We start from the raw sequence: 25,862 nt of genomic DNA, 5'->3' as shown, positions 1-25,862 counted from the left end.
AGGAAGAAGATGAGCTGATTAGAGTTTGGGGGAGGTATTTGCATAAATTTGCATACTAATGGGGGAAAGGTGAACTTTGGGAAGCGTTACATGTCAGTAGTACTGAATGGTCATTTTACACCTAAGTGCAGTAGATGATGTTTTTACATTTTATGCCTAACATCCTGATTGAATTGAGAATTTTCTTGGTGCAGTTCGACTTTTGCCACCTTGGCTCAGCCTATCATACAGCTGTATGCAAAAATTTGGGCACCCCTGATGATTTCCATGATTTTCCTTTATAAATCATTGGTTGTTTGGATCAGCAATTTCAGTTAAATATATCATATAGCAGACAAACACAGTAATATTTAAGAAGTGAAATGAAGTTTATAGGACATAGAGAAGGTGTGCAATAATTCTTTAAACAAAATTAGGCAGGTGCACAAATTTGGGCACCCCAACAGAAAAACATAAATCAATATTCATTGGATCCTCCTTTGGCAGAAATAACAGCCTCTAAACATTTCCTATAGCTTCCAATGAGAGTCTGGATTCTGGTGAAGGTATTTTGGACCATTCTTCTTTACAAAACAGCTCAGGTTTGATGATTTCTGAGCATGGACAGCCCGCTTAAACTCACACCACAGATTTTCAATAATATTCAGGTCTGGGGACTGAGATGGCCATTCCAGAATGTTGTACGAGGTCTGTGAGAAAAGAAACGGACCGTTTTATTTTTTTCAAAAACTATATGGATTTGAATCACGTGCGATTATGTCAGCCAAGCTTGAACCTTCGTGCGCATGCGTGAGTTTTTTCACGCCTGTCGGTTGCATCATTCGCCTGTGGGTAGGCTTTGAGTGAGCACTGGTCCACCCTTCCCGTCAGAATTCCTTTGTCTGACAACTTGTTGAGAGACTGGCGCTTTATCAAACTTTTTTCATAAACTGTGAGGCAGATCCAAGTGGACACCATTCGAGAAATTCAGACGGTTTTTGGTGAAAATTTTAAGGGCTGATGAGAGATTATGGAGTGTTACTGTCACTTTAAGGACTTCCCACGGAGCCAGACGGCGCGCCGCGCCCCGAGCCGCCATCGTCAGCCTGTTTCAAGCTGAAAACTTCCAAATTTAAGCCTCTGTTGATGCAGGACGTCGTGAGAGAACAGAGAAGTTTCAGAAGAGGTCGGGATCAGCAGTTTATCCGGACATTCCACTGTTAAAGGAGTTTTTGTAATGAAAGACGTGCGGACGGATTTTCGCGTCGGCACCCAGCCGCTCATGGCGTGGCGCCACAGCAGAACACCTCCGTGGGAAGCCTTACAGGACAAGTTTGAACATGGCCAGCTGTTAAACAATTTCTTGGATACTCACTCGACTGAAACCCATCGAAAGCCGCCTAAATCTTACAAATGGTTATCAACACGGAGGCGTTTTCATGTGGCACCGCGCGATGAGCGGCTGCGTCCCGATGCGCGAATCCGTCCGCACGTCTTTCATTACAAAATCTCCTTTAACAGTGGAATGTCCGGATAAACTGCTGATCTCGACCTCTTCTGAAACTTCTCTGTTCTCTCACGACGTCCTGGGTCAACAGAGGCTTAAATTTGGAAGTTTTCAGTTCGAAACAGGCTGACGACGGTGGCTCGGGGCGCGGCGCACCGTCCGGCTCCGTGGGCAGTCCTTAAAGCGACAGTAACACTCCATAATCTCTCATCAGCCCTTAAAATTTTCACCGAAAACCATCTGAATTTCTCGAATGGTGTCCACTTGGATCTGCCTCACAGTTTCTGAAAAAACTGTGATAAAGCAAAGCGCCAGTCTCTCAACAAGTTGTCAGACAAAGGAATTCAGATGGGAGGGGTGGACCAGTGCTCACTCAAAGCCTGCCCACAGGCGAATGATGCAACCAACAGGCGTGAAAAAACTCAGGCATGCGCACGAGGTTTCAAGCTTGGCTGACGTAATCGCATGTGATTCAAATCCATATAGTTTTTTTAAAAAATAAAAAGGTCAGTTTCTTTTCTCACAGACCTCGTACTTGTTTCTCTGCATGAATGCCTTAGTAGATTTTGAGCAGTGTTTAGGGTTGTTGTCTTGTTGAAAGATCCAGCCCCGGTGCAACTTCATCTTCTGTGCAGAAAAGGCTTCCTCTGCATTTCAGCATCATACAGCATCTCTTTGTGCAAAGTGCGCTGTATAGTTGAACGATGCACAGAGACACTATCTGCAGCAAGATGATGTTGTAGGTCTTTGGAGCAGGTCTGTGGGTTGACTATGACTGTTCTCACCACCTTCACTTCAGCTTATCTAAGATTTTTCTTGGCCTGCCATGTTGGGCCTTAACTAGTACTGTGCCTGTGGTCTTCCATTTCCTCACTATATTCCTCACAGTGGAAACTGACATCTGAAATCTCTGAGATAGCTTTTTGTATCCTTCCTCTAAACCATGATGTTGAACAATCTTTGTTTTCGGGTCATTTCAGAGTTGTTTAGAGGCTCCCATGTTGGCAATCATTAGAAGAGATGCAAAGAGGAGAAACATTTGTAAATGGCCACCTTAAATACCCTTTCTCATGATTGGATTCACCTGTGTAAGGAGGTCAAGGGTCACTGAGCTTACCAAACCAATTTTGTGTTCCAATAATTAGTGCTCAATGTATTCAAATCAATAAAATGACAAGGGTGCCCAAATTTATGCACCTGTCTAATTTTGTTTATTATTGCACACTTTCTGTAAATACTAGAAACTTCATTTCACTTCTCAAATATCACTGTGTTTGTCTGCTATATGATATATTTAACTGAAATTTCTGATCCAGACAACCAATGATTTATAATGGAAAATCATGAAAATGATCAGGGGTGCCCAAACTTTTGCATACAACTGTATCTAACAAGCATAATTTCAATATGCCTCGATGAAGAAACGGGTCGTCTTCATCTTGATGAGACATTTTGCACCTTAAATGCCTTTTGATGCCATTTGTGTGCAACTGCACAATATTTTCCAACTACTTAGAAAGCTGTTAGTAGTTAGAGGAAACCACAACACGTGGTCTTAAAACTTGCCTGAGCTGTCCAGAGAAATATTGTTACTCAAAGGCATGAAGGTCAGCACTTGGATAGAGAAGCGCAGAGGTGCAAAGTAAATGCTCACCTCCATCTGTTTGATAGCACTTTCCAGTTGAGTGATCTGGCTTTGTATTGTCTCCTGGTTGGCCAGGATATAGTTGACTTCTTTGTTGACCTTGTCCTATAAGAAAGCAAATACTGGCATTTCAAAGCTGCTAACATCAGAACCTGTTCAAATCCCAAACCAACATACACACACACCTGACTGATCTCAGGTCAGGCTCTCACCTTCAGGAAGTGGTAGGCCTGTCCTATAGGCAACACCTTGTGTCCATGGTGAACTCGACGGATCTTACAAAGAGGGCAGAGCAACTTCTGACAGTTTCGGCAGTACCACATCAATCTCTCCTGTTCGTGCTCTGTGCACGTTAGGACCTACAGGACCAAACCCGGTTAAGGCACATTGAAAAGATAAGATATCTGAGGAACACAACACAGAAAAGACAAACCTTTGGCCGGAAGCTATTTGTGGGTAAAATATGTTCATGCTGGGCACGGGGAGTTCCCCACGGGTGGTAGAGTTTGAAACATTCATTGCAGAAGTTGGACTTGCAGTCAGCACAGCCCTTAGTGGCCTCCAGAGACTGTGGAGGTTTACAGAAAGCACACATGATGGCTTCGCTGCCTAGGCTCAGCGTGTGCCTGTACCTACAGAGAAGACAGGGTACGTGAACAGAAGGCAATCAAGGGAAAAGCAAGGGAAAAACAAAGAGGCAGAAAGACTTGAAAATGTTCATGAGAGAGAAACGGGGTCTTGTGATTTCATCCTGCTGTCTTTTCACTGTCTGACCTGAATACATGGCCAGCAGCTGCCTGTATTTGTGCACCCTGCACAGAAAAAAAAACGCATCATCACACTTTCCTGACCAACAGAAGCGCTCACTGTGGATGCAGCAACTGCACTCATCAAGGTGTTCTGTACATTGGGAAACTGAAATGGTGAATGGACTGCATTTATATAGCGCTTTTACATCTGCATCAGACGCTCAAAGCACTTTACAATAATGCCTCACATTCACCCCGATGTGAGGGTGCTGCCATTCAAGGTACTCGCACACCGGGAGCAACTAGGAGATTAAGGACCTTGTCCAAGGGGCCTTAGTGATTTTGCAGTCAGGCTGGGACTTGAACCGAAGATCCTCTAGTCTCAAGCCCAGTGCTTAATGACTAGACCATCACCTCCCCTAAGTGACTACATAACTTTCACATTCTCAGATTTTTTTAAAAAATAAACCTCAGATTGTAATTGCTGAACTCTGATCTTAATCTTTAACACTGATCGCTCATTGTTGATCCTGATTGCAAACATTTGATTCTGATCTCACATCTTTAATCTTTACCTCGGATCCCAATTACTGAGCTTTGATCCTCATCTTTAACCCTGATTACTTATCACTGATCCTGGTTGCTAACATTTGATTCTGATGTCACATATTTGATCTTTACCTTAGATCTTGATCTTTAACCTTTATCACACATCTTTGATCTTTACCTTATGGCCCTGTCACACCTTGACGATTTAGCCTGCGTATGCCGACATATTAAAAATCTGGCAAATACGCTGGTGTATGTCTAATAGGTTGTGGCTAAGTTTTTCTATACGTTAAGAGCATGTTAACGCACGCTGGTATACGTTGTAGTACGCTGAGATCATCAAAAAAGTTTGTGCATGCAGCCACCAACTGTCATACATCCTGCATATGCAGGTAAGTTATGCCATTGTTGGAACATGTTACTTGTAAGTTACTCATAAATCGCAATACATCGAGGTGTACCCAAAATCTATTTCTAACCTATGAGTAACGTGCTTTTGAACCTATGTGTAACTTATATCAAACTTATCTCCAGTCTATATTGGTGAATGGATTTGACATGTTCCAGATGACCATATAACTTACTGAATGTGTCAGCTACCGTATAATGGCGTATCAGCAGCATTTTTAATACGTCGGCATACGCTGGCTAAATTGTCACGGTGTGACAGCTGCGTACTCACCAAATTTTTCATAAGTCAGCATACGCTGGCTAAATCATCAAGGTGTGAGAGGCCCTTTAGATCCTAATTGTGAAACCTACGATCCTGATTTTCAATCCTGATCACTCATTGTTGATCCTGACTGCTGACATTTGATTCTGATCTCACATCTTGATCTTTATCCTGAACTTTAATCCTGATCACTCATCCTGATTGCTGATCTTTCATCTTTGAACCTTCAGCTTCAATGCTATATTGTGTCCCCAAAAGAACAAATAATGTGCAGCCAACAGTTTAAATACGCATACTTACATCCATCAAATTTGAAAACATTTTAAAACAAATTAAGAAAAACCACATTAAATTTAGTAATTAAAAAAGATATAATTTAAAAGCACATCATAATTAATTAATCTTATTTAAAAGGTGTTGTTGTGTGGCTGGGGTGCCTGGCTGGCTTTTGTTTCTGTCTTCTGTTTTTCCTTCCAGGTGGCATGCGTTCAGGACTGAGTGGCTGATGTGTGGCTGAGTTATTAGGACCTCACCCTGATCACCTGAGGCTGGTCATGTGCAGCTCGTCAGGACTCACAGCTGTGGTGCATCTGTATGGATTGGGGCATGGTTGCATTTAAGTCTGGAGTACACAGTGTGTATTTGCCAGAGACTCGACCTTGTGACCAGACGGGTGAGATCGACGTTTGGAGAACCATCTCATCTTTATGGACGCAGAGACCGTACCAGGTTTGATGCCATGGTCTGTGAAAGAGGAGGGGGTGAGGTCTCACGCTCGTCAGCACACTTCCTGAGGTACTTTAGGTTTTGTGACTAACATGAGTACAGTCAGTAGATGTGGTGTCCCTCACACCTTATTATATTGAGCTGTTATGTTAGTCGTTTAATCAGCTTCCACTGCAGTGGAGAATTGAACTGGGTGTTTCATGCCTGCAGGGTGGGAAGCTGATTGGTGATTAAGCCTGGAAGTGTTTGCTGATTATGTACACCTTTGAGTGGTCTCTCTGTGTGTGGAGTGGTGGACTCACATTATGGTTTCTTCTTTCACAGACTCGGTTGGTCGCGGCCACCTGGGGGGTGTCGGCGGGGTCCTTGGGTCCGAACTGTTCTGGCTCCGGACCGTTTGTGCTGCTGGGAGCGCACCGTTTTTCCCCCTCGCCAGACCGCGCACTTATTTGTTATTAATGGAGCACTCACTGTTATGTCATTAAATTCTGTTATCCTTTGAACCGTGCTCTGTTTCCTTTATGCTGGGTCCTAATGTAAAACGCTGGTCGGTGCTCCGACTGCGTCCGACACATAACAGGTGTATTACAACTGTTCTGCATCTTGGCATGCTGTTTCTTTTACCAGCAGGAAACACCTGTAACTCTCTGAACAGTGGATGACTTGAATCTGCCAAAATTTATCTTCAAAGACCTGACATAAACTTGTCAGGTCACTTAAGGGTATGCCTACAATTTAACTGCATACTATAATAATGCTCTGCAGATTGTTTTTGTTACAGTCAGCAGACCCAGAGAGAACATCAATGAGAAGGTCTGGAATGATTCAATAAAACACAAATAAAACTGTCGGCATTAAAAGTACAAAGCTTACGCAAAGAAGTACATTCACTGATGGGTTTTCTTAAGGACAGCATCCACCTAGGCTTCAAAGGAGAGCATATCGATGAGGGTGCCCAAGTATTATACTGGCGGTACCACCGCTACAGCTTGATCACTGATCTCCACCGGAGAGATCGATGATTAATTCTTCCTAAAATCGATGAGCATCTCCTTTGTTATGGACACATTAATATCCAGAAAGGATGACTTTCCCCTGGCCAAAAAAATCTAACACTGTAGAACTATGGTCCTGATCCTCCCCCATCAGCAGTGACATGATGACTGACTGAGTCATCAGCAAATTTAATAATATCACGGCCCTCATGCTGGTTCTGGCACAAGTTTGTGTACAAAACAAACAAAAGTGATGAAAGGATAAACCCATGACACAAGAACATCAAATAATGTGCCGTTAATTTTAACACTCTGGGACCTACTGGTCAAGAAATTGACAAGCCAACAGAGCAGAGTGGCCTCAATGTTATTGGTATGACTTAATCTGTTTGCCAAAATATGGGTCTGGGTGCAGTTAAAAGCTGAAGAAAACACTAGAGCATTTGCAGCCTCAGATGTGTCAGCGTCACTCCGCATTTCGTGATACTGTCACGAAATGAATTCATGCTCCTGTCATGAAACGCGCAGCCCATAGTGCAGCAGATAACTCAATCAATAGTGCAAATGGCGATACAAGTACCAAAGTTGGCACAAATACTCAGACATTACTCTTTTGAAAAAACCGACTGGCCACTTGACTTTTCAATAGGCGGCCAAGAAGGGGTCAATTGAAGAATTACACAGGGGTCAAAATTAAAAATGCTCAAATCATTTTTAAAACTACACCACATTATTGGTCTGATTGTAAAGATTCCAAAAAGGTATAGTTTGGACTATCTATGACTGAATGATCAGGAGTTATGGGGTAAAAACAGCAATAATGGTGACAAAGGTCAGTTTCAGTTTGTACAGGGGTCAAAAGTTGCTCCAATTTTGGTAAAAAATGATGCAAATTATTAGTTAACAGGGTTTTAAAAAGGAATAGTTTGGACCATGTATCATGCTTAGTTATCATGTTACGGGGTAACATGTCACATGTCATAGAATCCAACGGACGTTGACCTTGTTTGACCTTTACTTTGGAGACCAAACATTCAACAAATCAAAACTATTCCATTTATTAATCCTATTAGCTCAACAAATAATTAGCATCATTTTTTTTACCAAAACTGAAGGAACTTTAACTTTTGACCCCTGTACAAACTCAAACTGACCTTTGTCACCATTTTAGTTGTTTTTACCCCATAACTCCTGATCATTCAGTCATTGAAGGTCAGTTTCAGTTTGTACAGGGGTCAAAAGTTAAAGTTGCTGCAATTTTGGTAAAAAATGATGCTAATTATTGGTTGAGCTAATAGGATTAATAAATGGAATAGTTTTGATTGTGTTGAATGTTTGGTCTCCAAAGTAAAGGTCAAACAAGGTCAACGTCCATTGGATTCTATGACGTGTGACATATGTTACCCCGTAACATGATAATGAAGCATGATACATGGTCCAAACTATTCCTTTTTAAAACCCTGTTAACTCAACCCTGCAAACTCCACAAGACTTAAAACCTATTTTTATTCTCTTTCTTATGAATAGTTTTTTCTTGATACAGTGATCGTGAGATAAAACTGATGATTCCACTGATTCCAACCTGCCTCACCAACCTCATGGACAAATTTATCGACCTAGTCTTTGGCACATGTGCATACCTCTCTACAATGCGCTCCAGCGTGAGGTTGCGCAGGCAGTCCGTCAAGCCTCTCTCTCCCAGCTCGACGCTCTGCTGACAGGAAGGACAGGGGAACAGCATGGGGGGGACGGCCGTGTCCCTACACCGTCGCCCTGGATACGTCCCGCATGCTGACAGAAATGTGGAAAAGCAAGAAAAATTCAAAAGGACTTAATTTGTGATACAGCAAGAAACTTGAGAGGAAGTGGAGCAGAAAGGAGGTTGTTGGGTTTTTTTCTTTCATATATAGCACAGTGATGGTGTGCACTAACAGCCACCTGCTCCACAGATGCTTTCTGCCTTTTCAGCCTCATTGACTCGCTCTGCCTCCTTTGCTCCACATGCACTTACTGTAAATAAGACAAGATGACTGCACTGCATGTGGATGCAGACATACGGATCTCCAAAACTGAATGAGTTCTTCCTTTGCCTGTACAACACACTTCCATTAAAAGTCATCAAAACTGGTTTCATCATGTTAACAAATGAATCCCAAACAAACAGACAGATGTGTAACCTTGTGCTCTCTGGGTTCCTCTCCATCTGAAACACACAACGGGCTGCGACGCTCATTCACCTATTCTGAGGATGTGATCCAGGTGCTCCGGGGTCCTTGGTGCAGGTCTGCGGGTCTGTCGCGGGGAGCGCGTGGAGGCCGGTGATCTGGGCTCTGGGGGGAGGTCTGGAGGAGGATAACCTCTTTGTATCAACACATCAGCAGCACACAGCAGACACACACTGTGCTGACAGGGCAGGAGGACCGGCTGCTTCACTATCTCATCACACACGGGGCAGTGCAACTCCTCTTCCAAACTCTTGTTAGCCTGAGAGGAGAGAGGAAGAGGGTAAAAAAAAAAATACACATGAAGGAATTGTGTAGGAGACATAAATGAGATGAGAAAGAGCAGAGGTATACAGGTAGATGGGCACAGGACGAAAGTAAATATTATCCAGCCTGGCCTCTGTGGCGTCACAAAGCCCGCTGGTCACATCGAAGCCTTTCCTGCTATCGCCGCATCATCCCGTTTCTATGACAACAAGCATCATCCCTGCGGCCTGTAAGCATGTGAAGCTACTGGTTAGCCTGCACATTTTTGTTCATTGAAATTTAAAATCTACTGTTTTCTAACAGCTAATAAGACGTTGCAATCTGTGTTTATTCGTGGTTTCACCTTTCCATCCGTCTATCCGTCCACAGAGCTACGAACCTTTCTGACAATGCGTGCCAAAAAAAAAAAAAAAAAAACACGTTTCAAAGAGGTTGTTTCCATACGGCCCAGCGGCAATCCCAGAATGGCTGAAGAGAAAATATCGCAAAATGAGCCAATAATAAAATAAGCGTCAGTGATACGAACCAAAGCGTCTGTGACGGAGGTGAAGGGCTGGAACTCCTCGTCTGCCATAACAACACTGATGCTGCAAACAAACCCGTTTCTGAAATAAATAAGCAAATAAAATAAAAATCCAAGCCTGAGATTTGATTCTTTGCACCGAAGTAAAGCTGGTCTGACCGGTGCGTGATTTATAGTGCGCGATCTGCGCTGTGGCGCACACGGAGCGGAACAAGGGGGGGCGGCGCCTGTAATTACGGGATGTAGAATTTATTTTATTTGTAACGATAGATATCTTCTGGTTGTGACTGCAGTCATGTTAAGATTTTTTTGTCACGTTAGGATTTATTATTATTATTCTTACGCCAAACAATCGATTATATAGCTATTTATAAATAAATTTCCCTGGGAGTCTGAGGGTTTGGCGCTGTGTCTGGTGTTCCTAACTGCACTCTTCTGGACAGAGACCTCTGAATTTGTGCCTGGAATCTGCTGGAGCCACTCAGTTTGGAGGCTACAGCTCCTAGTGCTCCTATTACCACTGGGACTACTTTTGACTTTACCTTCCACATCTTCTCCAGTTGCTCCTTCAACTTCTTGATTTTCTCGTGCTCCTTCATTCTGATGTTGCTGTCAGCTGGGATTGCCACACTGATCACAATTGTGGTTTTATTTCCCTTGTCAACAGTACAATCAACATTTTTGTTTAAAAAAATATCACTCAACACAACTTAAAACAAAATCTCCTGAGGTAGAGGGCTGACAAACCACAATACAAGGGTGCACTGCTCTGTGTTGTGTGACACAGCACAGCACTGCTCTTACAGAGAGTAGACTTTGATGAATCTGCGTGTGCAGCAGTCAGTGAGTGCGGGAGAGAAAAAAGCTTGAGTATCAGATCTTTTTACATGAGGAATGTTCAATATCAATACCAACGTTGGTATCAATATTATCGATATTAGGATCGATCCGCCCACCTCTACCAGACATGACCACCATGTGGAAGACTAGTCTCAACAAAATACAAAATCTGAATAAAATAGAACAAACAGTGAGAGGAATGGAAACAAAAGTGTCCAGAGAGCAAGTGAGCCCATTAATGCTGAAGTTATACCACACAGGGTGAATTAAAATTCACAGATACCCAACCAGGGCAGCACGGTGTATTAGTGGTTAGCACTGTTGCCTCACAGCGAGAAGGTCGTGGGTTCAATTCCCGTGGCCTTTCTGTGTGGAGTTTGCATGTTCTCCCCGTGTTTACGTGGGTTTCCTCCGGGTGCTCCGGTTTCCTCCCACATCCAAAGACATGCGGGTTAGGTGGATTGGACTCTTTAAAAAGAATTGTCCGTAGGTGTGTGTGTGAGTGTGTCTGTGTATTTGTGGCCCTGCGACAGACTGGTGTCCTGTCCTTGGTGTACCCCGCCTCGCGCTCTATGACTGCTGGGATAGGCTCCTGCCCCCCGTGACCCTTAAATGGACTAAGCGATAGAAGATGAACGAATGAATGAAGATACCCATTCATCATAACAATGTAAATGTGGCTTATATCGAAGAAATGGTTGGATATGTTATATGTATCATTGTATATTTTAATCGGTCACTGCCCGTATACAACACAGAGAAAACCTTAAAAAGGTACAAAGGTTGGGTGAATTATTGAGTTTGAAGAATTTGTTTAGCACTGAGGAAGGAAGATATAGAGCTTTCTTTGTCTCTACTAAAGAGAGTTTAGGATTAAAAAAAGAAAAGAAAAAAAGAAGAACACTTTATAGCTACTTAACCAAAATTATAATTAAGGTGAGCGACATGTTAAATTCTAAACTGACCGTTTCTATTAATTTACAGATAGATTAGCAACGTGAACTAAGCTAGCAGTGAGGTAATATCCTGTTTATTTACCTGGTTGCTTTTCTTACAATAAAAAATGACCAACGGTGAAAACTCGCCCCCCCCCCCCCCCAAAAAAAACAAACAACCAAAAATAAAAAAAAACAATACAATTTTGAAGTTTTAAAACACAATGCTATTGGCATTTGCTGGATTAAAGAGAGAAGAGCAACAGTAAAACATGGAGAGTGATGGATAAAATTTGGTTTAACAAACAACAGTATTGCTTAAATTTTATTCTGAATGAATAATCTGTACTGTTTTTTTTTTTCTTTAAAATAATATTAACGCGTCATAGCAGTTGATTTTTATAAATGTGTCATAAGTCAAACTTATTTTGCGTTTGGTTTCATTTGTGAGACCACGCGTAATAATAATAATAATAATAAGAAGAAGAAACCTTTATTTGAGGTTTTACGTCAGATTTTAAACTGTGCAGATTCAAAAAGCCCCGATCATCCTCGACCGCTCGCCACTGCTGTTAGTTTGTCTCCTCCCGTCCTGGAGGTGGCGCTAATAACGTTAAATGATGGTTTACCATTAACTTTAAAGAAGAAGTGGTGGTAGTTTTTTTTTTTTTCTCGTGCATTTATGAGGGCATCTTCTGGACAAATAATATAATAACTATATTAATATTAAAAGTAAATAACTGCTGCGGCTGCTCGTTAGAGTAATGTCCGCCGTCAGTAACCTCGTCCCGGCTCGTTTCCTGACCATAATCGCGCATCTCGTCATCGTTATCACCATCTTTTGGTCGAGGGTTTGTTTCGTTACTCTGGTTAAAACGGATGCAGAAAATACTGTTTGTTGTTGCTTTAAAACTAATATTCGGTTTACATTCGTTCAGTTTTTCCTCAGAGTCTTGTGTTGTTTCACAGGATAACAACGTGAAAGCCAGCTTGCCTTTGGAGTTCACTACAGAACAATATGAGCAAGAAGACAGAAAGTAAGTGATTTATACATGTGCAATCAGTAACTAAGTAGCTGTGACATCATTTTTGTCATTTTACCTCTGTACATTAGTTTTAATTCGAGGGGTTTAGCAAAAATGTTGCATTATCCATTTGGGAGTTACGGTGATTTGTATTCATAATCCCACTGTTTTCCACAATTGGACAAACTATATATAAGGCCAGCCAGTCAACTGTAAACACCTGCATGACATAAGCTCCATTTCCATACACGCTCTCAGACCAAACCAGTAGCACGCTTTGTTGACATGGCCCCATAACTTGCTGCAGTTCTTCGTGAAGCTCTGTGTGCACACTATATGGGCCAGCATGAGGAGGGTTGCGTCAGGAAGGGCGTCCGGCATAAAACAAGCCAACCAGCTATGCAGACTAAGAATCAAATTTCCATACCGGCTCGGTCGCGACCCGGGTTAACAACGTCCGCCACCGGTGCTGTTGCCCAACAGGGTGCCGGTGGAAATTGGGCTACTGCTGGGCGAAGATGACGACGAAGAGGAGGAGAATGTTTCCACAAACAGCGGGAGAAGAAGAAAACTAGCAGGGTGGAAATGAGAGTGGGGACTTTGAATATTGGTAGTATGACTGGTAAAGGGAGAGAGCTGGCTGATATGATGGAGAGGAGAAAGGTAGACATATTGTGTGTGCAAGAGACCAAGTGGAAGGGAAGTAAGAGCAGGAGCATCGGCGGTGGGTACAAGTTGTACCATGGTGAGGACAGGAAGAGAAATGGTGTTGGGGTCATTTTAAAGGAAGAGTATGTTAAAAGTGTGTTGGAGGTTAAACGAGTGTCTGACAGGGTGATGAGTGTGAAGTTGGAAATTGAAGGGGTAATGATGAATATCATCAGTGCATATGCCCCACAGGTAGGTTGTGAGATGAAGGAGAAAGAAGATTTCTGGAGTGTGTTAGATGAGGTGGTGGAGAGTGTGCCCAATCATGAAAGAGTGGTGATAGGAGCGGACTTCAGTGGGCATGTTGGTGAAGGGAACAGAGGTGATGAGGAAGTAATGGGTAGATATGGTATCAAGGATAGGAATGGGGAAGGACAGATGGTAGTTGATTTTGCAAAAAGGATGGAAATGGCTGTGGTGAATACCTACTTTAAGAAAAGGGAGGAGCACAGGGTAACATATAAGAGTGGAGGAAGGTGCACACAGGTGGACTACATTCTTTATAGGAGATGCAAGCTAAAAAGAAATCAGAGACTAAGGTGGTGGCAGGAGAGAGTGTCACTAGACAGCATAGGATGGTTGTTTGTAGGATGACTTTAGAGGTAAAGAAGAAGAAGAGAGTGAGAGCTCAACAAAGGATCAGATGGTGGAAGCTGAAGGAGGAAGACTGTTGTGTGAAATTAGCAAGCAGGTGAGAGAAGCACTGGTTGGAGGGAAAGCAATTTTGGACAACTGGAAAAGTACTGCAGATGTGGTGAGGGAGACAGCTAGGACAGTACTGGGTATGACATCTGGACAGTGGAAGGAAGACAAGGAGACTTGGTGGTGGACTGAAGTGGTCCAGGAAAGCATAAGGAGAAAGAGATTGGCGAAAAAGTTTTGGGATAGTTGGAGAGATGAAGAAAGTAGACAGGAGTACAGGGAGATGTGGCGTAAGGCAAAAAGAGAAGTGGCAAAAGCGAAGGAAAATACATGTTGCAAGCTGTACAAGAAGTTGAATAGTAAGGAAGGAGAAAAGGACTTGTACCGATTGGCCAGACAAAAGGACAGAGCTGGAAAGGATGTGCAGCAGGTTAGAGTGGTAAAAGATGCACATGGTAATGTGCTGACAAGTGAGGAGTGTGTGCTGAGAAGGTGGAGGGAATATTTTGAATAGCTGATGAATAAAGAAAATGAGCGAGAGAAAAGGCTGGATGATGTGGTGAAAGTAAATCAGGAAGTACAAGAGATTAGTATGGAAGAAATGAGGGCTACTATGAAGAGGATGAAGAGTGGAAAGGCAGTTGGTCCAGATGTCATTCCAGTGGAGGCATGGAAATGTCTAGGAGAGACGGCAGTAGAGTTTCTAACCAGATGGTTTAATAAAATCTTGGAAAGTGAGAGGATGCCTGAGGAGTGGAGACGAAGTGTGCTGGTTCCTATTTTCAAGAACAAGGGTGATGTGCAGAGCTGCAGTAACTACAGAGGCATAAAGTTGATCAGGCACAGCATGAAGTTATGGGAAAGAGTAGTAGAAGCTAAGCTTAGAAGACACGTGAAGATCTGTGAGCAGCAATATGGTTTCATGCCGAGAAAGAGCACTACAGATACAATGTTTGCTCTGAGAATACTGTTGGAGAAGTACAGAAAAGGCCAGAAAGAGTTACACTGTGTGTTTGTGGACTTAGAAAAAGCTTATGATAGGGTGCCAAGAGAAGAGCTGTGGTATTGTATGAGGAAGTCTGGATTGGCAGGAGTCCCCATGGACTATGATGTTTGCAGATGACATTGTGATCTGTAGTGAGAGTAGAGAGCAAGTTGAGTCTAGTCTGGAGAGGTGGAGATATGCTTTGGAGAGAAGGGGAATGAAAGTCAGTAGGAGCAAGACTGAGTACTTGTGTGTGAATGGGAGTGGAATAGTGCAGTTACAAGGAGTAGAAGTGGCAAAAGTAGATGAGTTTAAATATTTGGGGTCAACTGTTCAAAGTAATGGAGAGTGTGGTCGAGAGGTGAAGAAGAGAGTGCAGGCAGGGTGGAGTGGGTGGAGAAAGGTGGCAGGAGTGATTTGTGACCAAAGAATATCAGCAAGAGTGAAGGGGAAAGTTTACAAGACAGTAGTGAGACCAGCTATGTTGTACGGCTTAGAGACGGTGGCACTAACAAAAAGACAGGAGGCAAAGCTGGAGGTGGCAGAGCTGAAGATGTTGAGATTCTCTTTGGGAGTGACAAGAATGGACAAGATGAACATATCAGAGGGACAGCTCAGGTGGGACGGTTTGGAGACAAAGTCAGAGAGGTGAGATTGAGATGGCTTGGACATGTGCAGAGGAGGGACCCAAGGTATATAAGGAGATGGATGCTGAGGATGGAGCCACCAGGCAGGAGGAGAAGAGGGAGGCCGAAGAGGAGGTTTATGGATGTGCTGAGGGAGGACATGCAGGTGGTTGGTGTGACAGAGGACAGGGTGAGGTCGAAACGATTGATCTGCTGTGGCGACCCCTAACGGGAACAGCCGAAAGACAAAGAAGATATATATATGCTCTTCATTTACATCATGTAAGTGACAGCCAGGTGACACATGGGCATTCTCTTGGCCATTTCCAGTTACTGTCATTCTCAACACTGCGGCACCTGTGTGCTGGATCATGCCCTGAAAAATATAGTGTGTCTAAAATGGCATAGCTGATATTCCCTCACAATGTGATAAACCTCATCTGAGTATCCGTAAGTCACTGCTCATTTGATACAAAGTCTTTCCAGTAGTACTCAAAGATTCTGTGAAGAGATCTACTACAAAAGATATCCAGTTGTAAGCTGAGGTCATTGTTCTGATGGCAGCAGCTTACAAGCGTCAAGCTCTCTTAACTATGCAGTAAAAGAGGAAGCATTACAACCTTCACTCACCTACCACCTGGTATCTGCATAACCAGACACCTCTGCCCACTGACGTCATGGCACCAAAAGCTCTTCTCTCAATCTCGGAGACAACGGAACTAGAGATATGAATGTCAAAGACAAGATAATCTCTTCTGATGGCCGGTACCAGAAAGCCATTGAAAAGCCTGGATCTTAATCTCAGTCCAACACATTCTGACTCCTCACTCAGCTTCTGAAGTGCTGCAATCAGGGCATGCATTGATACCGCGAGGGTCAAAATGTCGTTCCTGAAGTCAAGGTCAGTAAACATTTCTTCACTGACAAAAACTGCTAAGCTGCTGTTCTCCACAACCATACCCAACACCCAGTCCATTCAATGCTGTCCAATGATTGGACAGCATTGAAGCCAGAACACATCCCTGACAAACACCAGAATTCAAGTCAGTGACTCTGCCCCACGCCACACAGCACTCACTGTACCTGTGTATAGAATAACTATAATGTCCAGCAGTTTGTTGAGGTTGCTGCAAATTTTCAGGATGTTCCAGAAAGCATTTCAGTCACTGGAACTGAATTTTCTTAAGAATAATCCTTGCAAGCACCTTTCCCTGCACAAAGAGCAGTGTAATACTTGTGTAGTTGCACTTATTGTGATTGCCTTTTCCTGTCCAGAGTGAAGCAACAAGTCCTTTCTTCCACAACACAGAGATGAGTCCAGTCATGTACAGTCCAAGATGAAAAAGCTAACATGTCTCGATGTCACAGGTTGGTGGTGGCATTGTCGGTCACCATCGGTCTGTTTGCTGTGGAGTTGGCTGGTTTCTTCTCAGGGGTCTCTATGTTCAACTGTAGCCAGGGTTTGCTCTGTATCCTTTGTCCTGTTACTGCAGCTCATCACAAATCACTAACACAAAAAAGAGCTAAAAAAAAATCTGTTTATATTCATCAATAGTGGGTCTGAACTGTATATTCAGTGTTATTTGCAGTGTCTAGAATCACATAATGTTTCTGTAGGTATTACATTGTCTGTGACATCCTTTGTGTCTGGACGTCTTAGAATGAAGACTTCATGGACAGATGAACATTGCCACAGTTAATATCAACTAAAATTAACCCACAGTCTTTTTAAATTTAAATTAGGTCCACAACCACATTTCAATCGTTTTGCCTCTAGTGGTTCAGTATTGTGGAAAAATATGTTTTTGACCACCAGATTCAGCTCATTAGTTGGATCTTTGTCAATGTACACCTGTGGATAAAACAGTGATGGGATATTCAACAGTCACATCTGAGCTCAACTTGGTTTCTCATTGCTGACATGTGATCCTGATATTTCAGTCTGATCTCCCATCTTTGATCCTGATTACCAAGCCTTGATCCTGTTTGCTGTCTATTTATGTTGATTGCTGAATTTAAATCATCATCCCTCCTTGATTAGGTTGTTGATATTGACGATTGATCTTAATCACTGAAGCTTGCTCCTGATCACTGAACTTAATTCTGGTTGTTGATTTATTTGATCCTGTATTCAGGATCAAAAGAATCATGACTGAGGGGTGGCCTTCATGACCTTTGATTTGAATGTGGAATTACGATCCTGATTGCTAATTGCTTTGATCCGCCGTCTTGATCCAGATCCACTCCAGCATTTACGAGTAATAGGTTCTTTCTCATTCCAAGATGTATGTCTCCACAGAATGCCATTGAAATCTGTTTATGTTCTTGTGAGAGACGTTGCTGAGAAACATCTAAGCCGACAAACGGCAAAGTAAATGTTGATGTAGGTAATAATTTGAAGATGTTTATTTTAAGACATCTGCATGACAGATTAGAATTATGTGTCAATCAGCAGTAGGTTTTGAATAGCGACAAATAAAATATCTGAGCCCTTAGAGTGGCTGTGACATGAAAAGGAGCGCATTAAGATAAAGCTTTAGATGATAGTAGAAGTAAATCTGTGTTCTAGCCTTCAATTATGATTCCATAATTCAGTCTCCCACTGCTAAAGCTACAGGAGCCCATGCCAGCGCCTCAGTGGCTCTGCTTTTCTTTCTCTTTGAGCAGTGGGACACTTCTGTCTACTGGTGGATCATTGCGATTTGCAGGTCAGTGCCACATATATGTTAGATTATGTAAATGTTTTTGCACAGAATTTTTTTTTCCCTGACAGTTTTAATCAGCATTGGTTGTCCACTGCAGCGCGTCTGTCTCCTTGTCTCACTTTGTGTTTGAGAAGTGGGAATGCTGGACATATTGGGTTATATTTGCCTTCTGCAGGTTGGTATTTGTGGATGTGTAAACTGTCAAAGAGGACACAAACGTGTATGTTTTGTGCAGTTTGCGAATCGGAAATTGTCTGGAATATGACCCGGACTGTACCAGAATGCTACTACTGTTGAAGGCTACCAGAGGTGTGCAGAACCATGGTTCGGCAGAAGTAGTGTTCAAATGTCCAAATGTTTTGTGTATTTCACAAAAATTAAATGATTTGTAAGGTTTCTGGGTGACTGAGACATCCTCTTTCGAGCCTCTTTCAGACACTGGAAGAGTATAACATGCTTTTAGAAATCATACTCAGATTGAGGAATGCAAAAATGTCAGTTTGTATACATGGACCAGCACCAACTCCTGTTAAAGAATTCATACACACAAAAAGATTCACAGGGTATGGTAGAAAATCTGACACGAGGTGACTGAGATTGTTCTGAATTCCCCACTTTCACCACTAGATGGAACCATTTGCCAGCTGACAGGACTGTTCTGTGATATGTTTTGGTCAGGCTTTGTTTTAGACACCCAAAAAGTGCCTTTGAGGTCTTTATTTGCACTCTGCTGCCATTTTAGATTTAGTTCTTTTCTGACTGTTGAAGAGAGTGGCCACATGAGTAAATGAGCAAATGTAAGTGTGTATTTGATGATATTTCGAGGCTTATTTGTTTGAACCTGTAGTACTATACAGTTATAGTTTATATTACATTATCACATTTGCTGCATGTTGCAATGTTAGTGATCTGACCTTGCTAGCTGTACGTGTATTAATGATGTGAATTGTGTTATGCTAAGATGCTAACCCATGGGAGGGCTCTATCTTTGCAGTGTTTGTAATTATGCTTTCATTGGACAATTAATACGTTTGTATATCTGTAGCTGATACAGGCAGTGTTCGCAGTGGAGTGCATATCATGTGATATGATTATGTTATTATTATTTCAGAGACCATAGTGGCTACAAAATAACCACATACTGGCTGCACCTGTGCCAAGCAATATTAAAGACCAGGAGACATCTGAAACGCTGCTTCCGTGCCACTCTCTAACTGGAGTCCACAGTAGATAAAGGGGCATTTCAGATGTCTCCTGGTCTCAGGAGCCTCAGGCACCACGTCAAGACCAATAAGGAGAAGACATGCCCCGGCGCCTCTCCAAGACTATGAGGTGAGCCTTCATCAATCATTGTTGGGCACCCGAATCTTCAGTGCCAGCATTCCAGAGCTGCAGTTACCAAGTAGAGGGGACAACTCTGCTGCAAGTGGTGACCAGCTGAGGGCAATGCTCGGGCATCAAGTCGGACCAGCTTCACAGGGATTGGTGTACAGTATGTCCGTTCTGTCTGGTCAGTTGATTGAGAGCCTTAGCTTCCATGGTTCTCCTACCTCTTTATCTGAGGGAAGCCAGTGCAGCAGTGTGATGGAATCCGACGAGGAGAGTAGTAATGCTTCATTCCACCCGGGTAGTTACCATGAGGTCCCACAAAGCATCCAGCAGACTCCAGCACCACAGATCTACAGTATAGGAGGCAGTGCACCTGTTCAGCTGACCATGTCCACACACGGAGAGGACAGGTCAGTATCACCTCCAAACCAAGTGGTTCTGCCACATAGCTCCCCATCGACACCAGCCATACCTTTGGTGATGACATTGGCTGGACCTGCTGTTCATCCGGGAACAACACAATCCCAGCTGATGCCCCAGCCTGCACAACCATGTCTTCAGGGCCCTTCCACCTACCAGCCAATCATACCCAGTGCTCAAGTGCCATACTTATCTACCTTAGTTGGTCAGCCTGCAACTACAGCCACTGTAGCATCCATATACCAGGCACCCGTAGGAGTAACTCCCCCTCCATCAGCCTATCAATATACTTCAGTGGCACCTACACACTTGAGCTATTGGCCTCCATCAGTTACTCCATAGCCAGCATACCTACCTCCCAATGGCATGCCAGTGCCATCAATTCACCAGACCTCCCTTCCTAGTTTACCATCGCCGTATCAGCTGCCAACTAATGCGGCTGCTCAGTCAGCTCCCTACCATTCTAGTGCACAAGTCCCACTGAGTTATCAGCCTCCATCTGTCCCATTGTCCATGCAGTACTCATACCAATCATTGCCAACAAATCTGCCAGCATATCAATCAGCTCCTCCAGTCCAGCCAACTGTCCAGCCCCCTATCGTGTATGACCCCGACATTATCTCTACTGACCCAGTCTCCAATTCAACCATTGCCTGTACGGAAACTTCCCAAATTGGAACATGACAGTGAGAGGGAGTTCACAGATCTGAAAATGGCTTTGGATCATCTCCTGGGTCCCCATCCTGGGCTCTCAGAGCACTATAAATATAGAGTACTTATGGAGCAACTCGTCCTGGAGGATACACGCCTGATTGCACAGTCATGCCGACATTACCCTCAACCTTACACAGCAGCAATGCAAACATTGCAGCAACATTATGGGCAACCCCATCAACTAGCCCAGAGTGAGATCGCGGCCATCCTGAATGCTCCAGATGTGAAGGCAGGTGATATCAAGGCATTCCAAAGTTTCGCTCTTCATGTTGATTTATTAGTTGGAATGTTGACCTCTCTTGAAGGCCCTAATGGGATAGAGCTGATGTCCACGGGTCATGTCAATCGTCTATTGAGTAAACTACCCAAGTACTCAAGAGACTCATTTGTGGAGCACTTACAGGCTCGGGGTCAGCTTAACACCAACAGTTTGAATCCCTATAATCTACGAGATTTGGCAGACTGGCTCAAGAGCAAGGCAGAAGTCCAATGACTGTCAGCCAAGATGGTACAATGCCACCAGTCAGGAAAGACAGAAGGCTCAAAGAAAGATAAACTCTTGCCTGTGAGACAGAGGGATAAGCCTGTAGCTATCTATCATGGCTCAGACAAACCGAAGTCAAACATTGTTCTCCAAGAAGCAGCTCAGCCAGATACAAAGCCAGCAAAAGCCAAACATATCTGCCTCTTCTGCAAGAGTATGGAACATTACCTGTCACAATGCCCTAAAATCACCATCTGCACAGCTGAACAAGTGGAGAAATGGATCACTGATGGTAAACGTTGTCGGCGTTGTGGTCGCACCAGTCATGGGTCAGAGGCATGCACCCTGAAGAAGGCCTGCAGCGAGTGTCAGGCAATACACCTCAGGGTCCTGCATGGCATCGCTACGCCAAGCTCAGGTGTCCTCCTGACCACTCCCATTGAGGCTGCACTTACACCCACCAAGCAGGATGGAAAGGTCTATTTAAAGGTTGTGCCAGTTATTGTGAGTCACCGAGATAAATCCCTGCACACCCATGCCATTCTAGATGATGGAGCAGAACGCACAATCATCCTACCAGCAGCAGTCCATTACCTTGGTCTCACAGGTGAAGTGGAGTGTATGGCCTTGAGAACTGTGCGCAATGATGTCGTACACCTCATTGGTTCCGCTGTGAATTTCTATGTGTCACCTGCTGCACAGCCTGATCAGAGACATCTTGTTCATGGAGCCTTTACAGCTAATCGTCTAGTTCTAACTGACCAATCATATCCAATGGCAGCCTTACAGAAGCGTTACCAGCATCTAAAAGGGATCCCTATTCAGCCTTTCGATAAGGTACATCCACTAATCCTAATCGGTGCGGATAACACGTGCCTTATCACAGCTAAGGAGCCTGTCCGTCTTGTCCTACTGCAATCCATACAGAGCTCGGTTGGGCTCCGCAAGGTCCAGAGTGTCTCACACCACACAGGGTCCAGACTCAGGCCATTCATTTCACTACTGTCCAGCCAATGCTTGATGACTTGTATCGCCAGGTAGAACGCCTGTGGTAGGTCGACGTCCTGCCATACCAGAGTGAGAAACTGGCAGTACGCTCCCAACAGGACCAAGAGGCTGTTGATATTCTAGAATCACGCACCACTCGAATAGAAGTGGATGCCATCCTTAGATATGCCACTCCACTGCCTTGGAAGAGAGATGCACCACCTCTCAAGGCACCGATGGATGCGGTGATGGCTACCTTACGAAGTACCAAACATCGGCTATTAAAGGATCCAGTCAAAGCTCAGATTTGTAAAACAGAAATACAGAAACTCGTCAACAATGGATGTGTGACCAAACTGCACCCTGAAGAAGCGGATCATTCATGCGAGTCATGGTTCATTCCTCACCACCTCGTGGAGCACAACAGCAAGCACCGCCTAGTGTTCAATTGCTCATTTTCATACCAGGGTCTTGCCCTCAATGATCAGGTGCTTGCCGGCTCTAGCCTTGGACCATCTCTTCTTGGAGTCCTATTGAGATTCAGAGAGCATCCTGTCGCAGTAAGCGGAGACATCAAAGCGATGTTTCACCAGGTGTGGCTTTTACCAGAAGACCAGCCACTGTTAAGATTCATCTGGCGGAACCTGCGAAAAGGTGAGAAGCCTGATGTGTACCAGTGGCAAGTCTTGCCATTTGGCACTACCAGCAGCCCATGCTGCGCAACCTTTGCATTACAGAAGCATGTAAAGCATCACAAGGATGGTAATGAAGACATACTTCAGTGTCTGGAGCAGTCCTATGTAGATGACTGTCTCCAGAGTGTCCCAACGGCTAATATGCCAGGCACCTGGTGAACAAACTGCGACAGGTTCTCGCTGAGGAAGGGTTCGAGATACGACAGTGGGCGAGTAATGATCCGCTGGCTGTATCCTTCTTACCATCTGCTGCTAAGGCTGAGAGCACAGAGCTGTGGATCATGGAGAAACACACTGACCCTCAAGAGCCAGCCTTAGGGCTCATTTGGCATTGCCATACTGACCGATAGAGCTACAGGTGTCGACTCATAGAGAAGCAACTCCCCACCATGCGGTACATATACCTGTGTTCTCTCAAGCCAGTACGACCCATTGGGGGTCATTCTCCCATTCCTTACACGGGCCAAAGTGCTTGTGCAGAGATTGTGGGCAAAGGGAAGAAGCTGGGATAACCCAAACCTTTCCCCGGAACTCCTGGAGGCTTGGAACCATTGGGAACAAGAGTTGCCAGCGCTGTCAAGGATATCTCTGCCACAAACCTACATGTCTTCTAAACTGGCTACTGGAGTCAAAGCCTACCATCTTCATGTCTTTTGTGATGCCTCAGAGCATGCGTATGGGTCAGGGGCATATCTGACTAGTGAGAGCGATGATAACATCCATGTTGCCTTCGTGATGGCCCGGTCAAGGGTGGCACCTAAACGGCAGCTGTCAGTGCCACATTTAGAGCTTTGTGCAGCATTGACTGGAGCCCAGCTCTCTGCTCTACTTCTCAGAGAGCTCACTGTAAAGATCACCAAAACCTTTCTCTGGACTGACTCGACAACCGTTCTGCATTTGCTGAAATCTGAGTCTTGCAGATTCAAAGTCAAAGGGTTGACTACTTTGGCCCTTATCATGTGAAAATTGGAAGGCGCAATGAGAAACGCTGGGGCTTGATCTTCAAGTGTCTCACCACAAGGTGTGTTCATCTGGAGCTGTTGAACAGCTTAGATTCTGATGCCTTCCTTCTCGCTATGAGGTGACTTATTGCATGCAGAGGAACGCCGGCAGAGATCTATTCAGACCAAGGGACGAATTTCAAGGGTGCAGAGAAGGAGCTACAGGAGATCTTCATGGCAATGGAACCACAGTTACGGGATGAGCGAGCCGCACACCAGATATTCAAATTTAACCCACGAGAGATCCGCTCGGTCAAGAGAGCTCTGCAGGTGGTAGTTGGTGGTCAGGTGTTTCCTGAGGATGTTTTACTCACCGTTCTGATCGAGGTGGAGGGGATCCTTAATGCCAAGCCACTGGGTTACGTGTCATTGTATGTCGCAGACCCTGACCCGATCACACCTAGCATGCTGATAATGGGGCGGCGAGACGCTTCGCTCCCACGGGTGTCATACACCCCCGATGGTATCACGAAGAGGAGGTGGCGACACAGCCAGCAGATGGTGGATCACTTCTGGTCACAGTTCATCCGAGGATACCTTCCCACCCTTCAAGTCAGGCAGAAGTGGCGCCAACCAACAGGAAATCTGGCACTGGACACTTTTGTCATGATTGTAGACCCGCAGCTGCAGCGTGCTCAATGGCCTGTTGGGAGGGTGGCTTTACCACCCTCCCAACAGGCCCGGGAAAAAGGACCGGGAACTCCGGGAACAGCGTAGGGAATTCTTCTGCATTACATAATACCACTGTTATTATGGGGGCGGCTTTTCTGAATTCCCCACTTTGACCACTAGATGGAACCATTCTGTGATATGTTTTGGTCAGGCTTTGTTTTAGGCACCCAAAAAGTGCCTTTGAGATCTTTATTTGCACTCTGCTGCCATTTTAGATTTAGTTCTTTTCTGACTTTTGAAGAGAGTGGCCACATGAGTAAATGAGCAAATGTAAGTGTGTATTTGATGATATATTTCGAGGCTTATTTGTTTGAACCTGTAGTACTATAGAGTTATAGTTTATGTTACGTTATCACATTTGCTGCATGTTGCAATGTTAGTGATCTGAGCTTACTAGCTGTACATGTGTTAATGATGTGAATGATGTTATGCTAAGATGCTAACCCATGGGAGGGCTCTATCTTTGCAATGTTTGTAATTATGCTTTCATTGGACAATTAATACGTTTGTATATCTGTAGCTGATACAGGCAGTGTTTGCAGTGGAGTGCATATCATGTGATATGGTTATGTTATTATTATTTCAGAGACCATAGTGGCTACAGAATAACCACATACTGGCTGCAGTAGTGCTTTCCTGTGCCAAGCAATATTAAAGACCAGGAGACATCTGAAATCCTGCTTCCGTGTCACTCTCTAACTGGAGACCACAGTAGATAAAGGGGCCAGCTCCAGTTGAACGCGTCAATCGCTAATAGAGATTACTCATAGAAGGACTACCTTTGGTCAGAACGTGTTATCCATTAAAGGTGGGCAAGCTCAGAACAACCTACCAGTCACAATCAGGGAGAGAACCACTTTCAGTACTTTCAAAGGACAATTGAAAACTTGGTTACTGGCAAATCAGACATGCAACGATCTGTAGCCTAAAAAACAATACAACTGTGGAGGCACCACTTGAGTTTCTTTTTCAGTTATACAGTGAGGAAAATAAGTATTTGAACACCCTGCGATTTTGCAAGTTCTCCCACTTAGAAATCATGGAGGGGTCTGAAATTTTCATCTTAGGTGCATGTCCACTGTGAGAGACATAATCTAAAAAATATATATATCCGGAAATGACAATGTATGATTTTTTAAAATAATTTATTTGTATGTTACTGCTGCAAATAAGTATTTGAACACCTATCGACTAGCAAGAATTCTGGCTCACACAGACCTGTTAATTTATCTTTAAGAAGTCCTCTTATTCTGCACTCT

General features: G+C 43.9%; 2 protein-coding genes across 3 annotated transcripts in view; one reads left to right on the top strand and one right to left on the bottom strand.

The window, feature by feature from the left end:
* The window catches only part of trim46a (tripartite motif containing 46a), a 33,469-nt gene extending 23,530 nt beyond the window's left edge, over positions 1 to 9,939 (bottom strand). The window contains exons 1-6 of the mRNA XM_034174752.1: positions 9,839 to 9,939; positions 9,061 to 9,307; positions 8,464 to 8,614; positions 3,565 to 3,763; positions 3,344 to 3,490; positions 3,141 to 3,236 (exon numbers count right to left, since the gene is read on the bottom strand). Coding sequence (XP_034030643.1) covers positions 3,141 to 3,236; positions 3,344 to 3,490; positions 3,565 to 3,763; positions 8,464 to 8,614; positions 9,061 to 9,307; positions 9,839 to 9,886 — 888 coding nt within the window. The 5' untranslated portion in view covers positions 9,887 to 9,939. The remainder of the gene's footprint in view (positions 1 to 3,140; positions 3,237 to 3,343; positions 3,491 to 3,564; positions 3,764 to 8,463; positions 8,615 to 9,060; positions 9,308 to 9,838) is intronic.
* A 2,130-nt stretch (positions 9,940 to 12,069) lies between these two features.
* The window catches only part of LOC117514344 (transmembrane protein 107-like), a 19,044-nt gene continuing 5,251 nt past the window's right edge, over positions 12,070 to 25,862 (top strand). The window contains exons 1-5 of one of the 2 annotated variants that reach the window (XM_034174754.1): positions 12,070 to 12,090; positions 12,332 to 12,461; positions 12,580 to 12,647; positions 16,965 to 17,065; positions 18,380 to 18,476. In XM_034174754.1, coding sequence (XP_034030645.1) covers positions 12,375 to 12,461; positions 12,580 to 12,647; positions 16,965 to 17,065; positions 18,380 to 18,476 — 353 coding nt within the window. In that variant the 5' untranslated portion in view covers positions 12,070 to 12,090; positions 12,332 to 12,374. Of the gene's footprint in view, positions 12,091 to 12,251; positions 12,462 to 12,579; positions 12,648 to 16,964; positions 17,066 to 18,207; positions 18,305 to 18,379; positions 18,477 to 25,862 lie in introns of those variants that run through there. The other variant, XM_034174753.1, reaches the window with a different exon arrangement.

This window comes from Thalassophryne amazonica, chromosome 7, assembly GCF_902500255.1.
Source record: "Thalassophryne amazonica chromosome 7, fThaAma1.1, whole genome shotgun sequence".
NCBI classification, from domain to species: domain Eukaryota; kingdom Metazoa; phylum Chordata; class Actinopteri; order Batrachoidiformes; family Batrachoididae; genus Thalassophryne; species Thalassophryne amazonica.
Note: the sequence above shows the minus strand (reverse complement) of the source record. Positions and strands in the feature narration are given on the sequence as shown.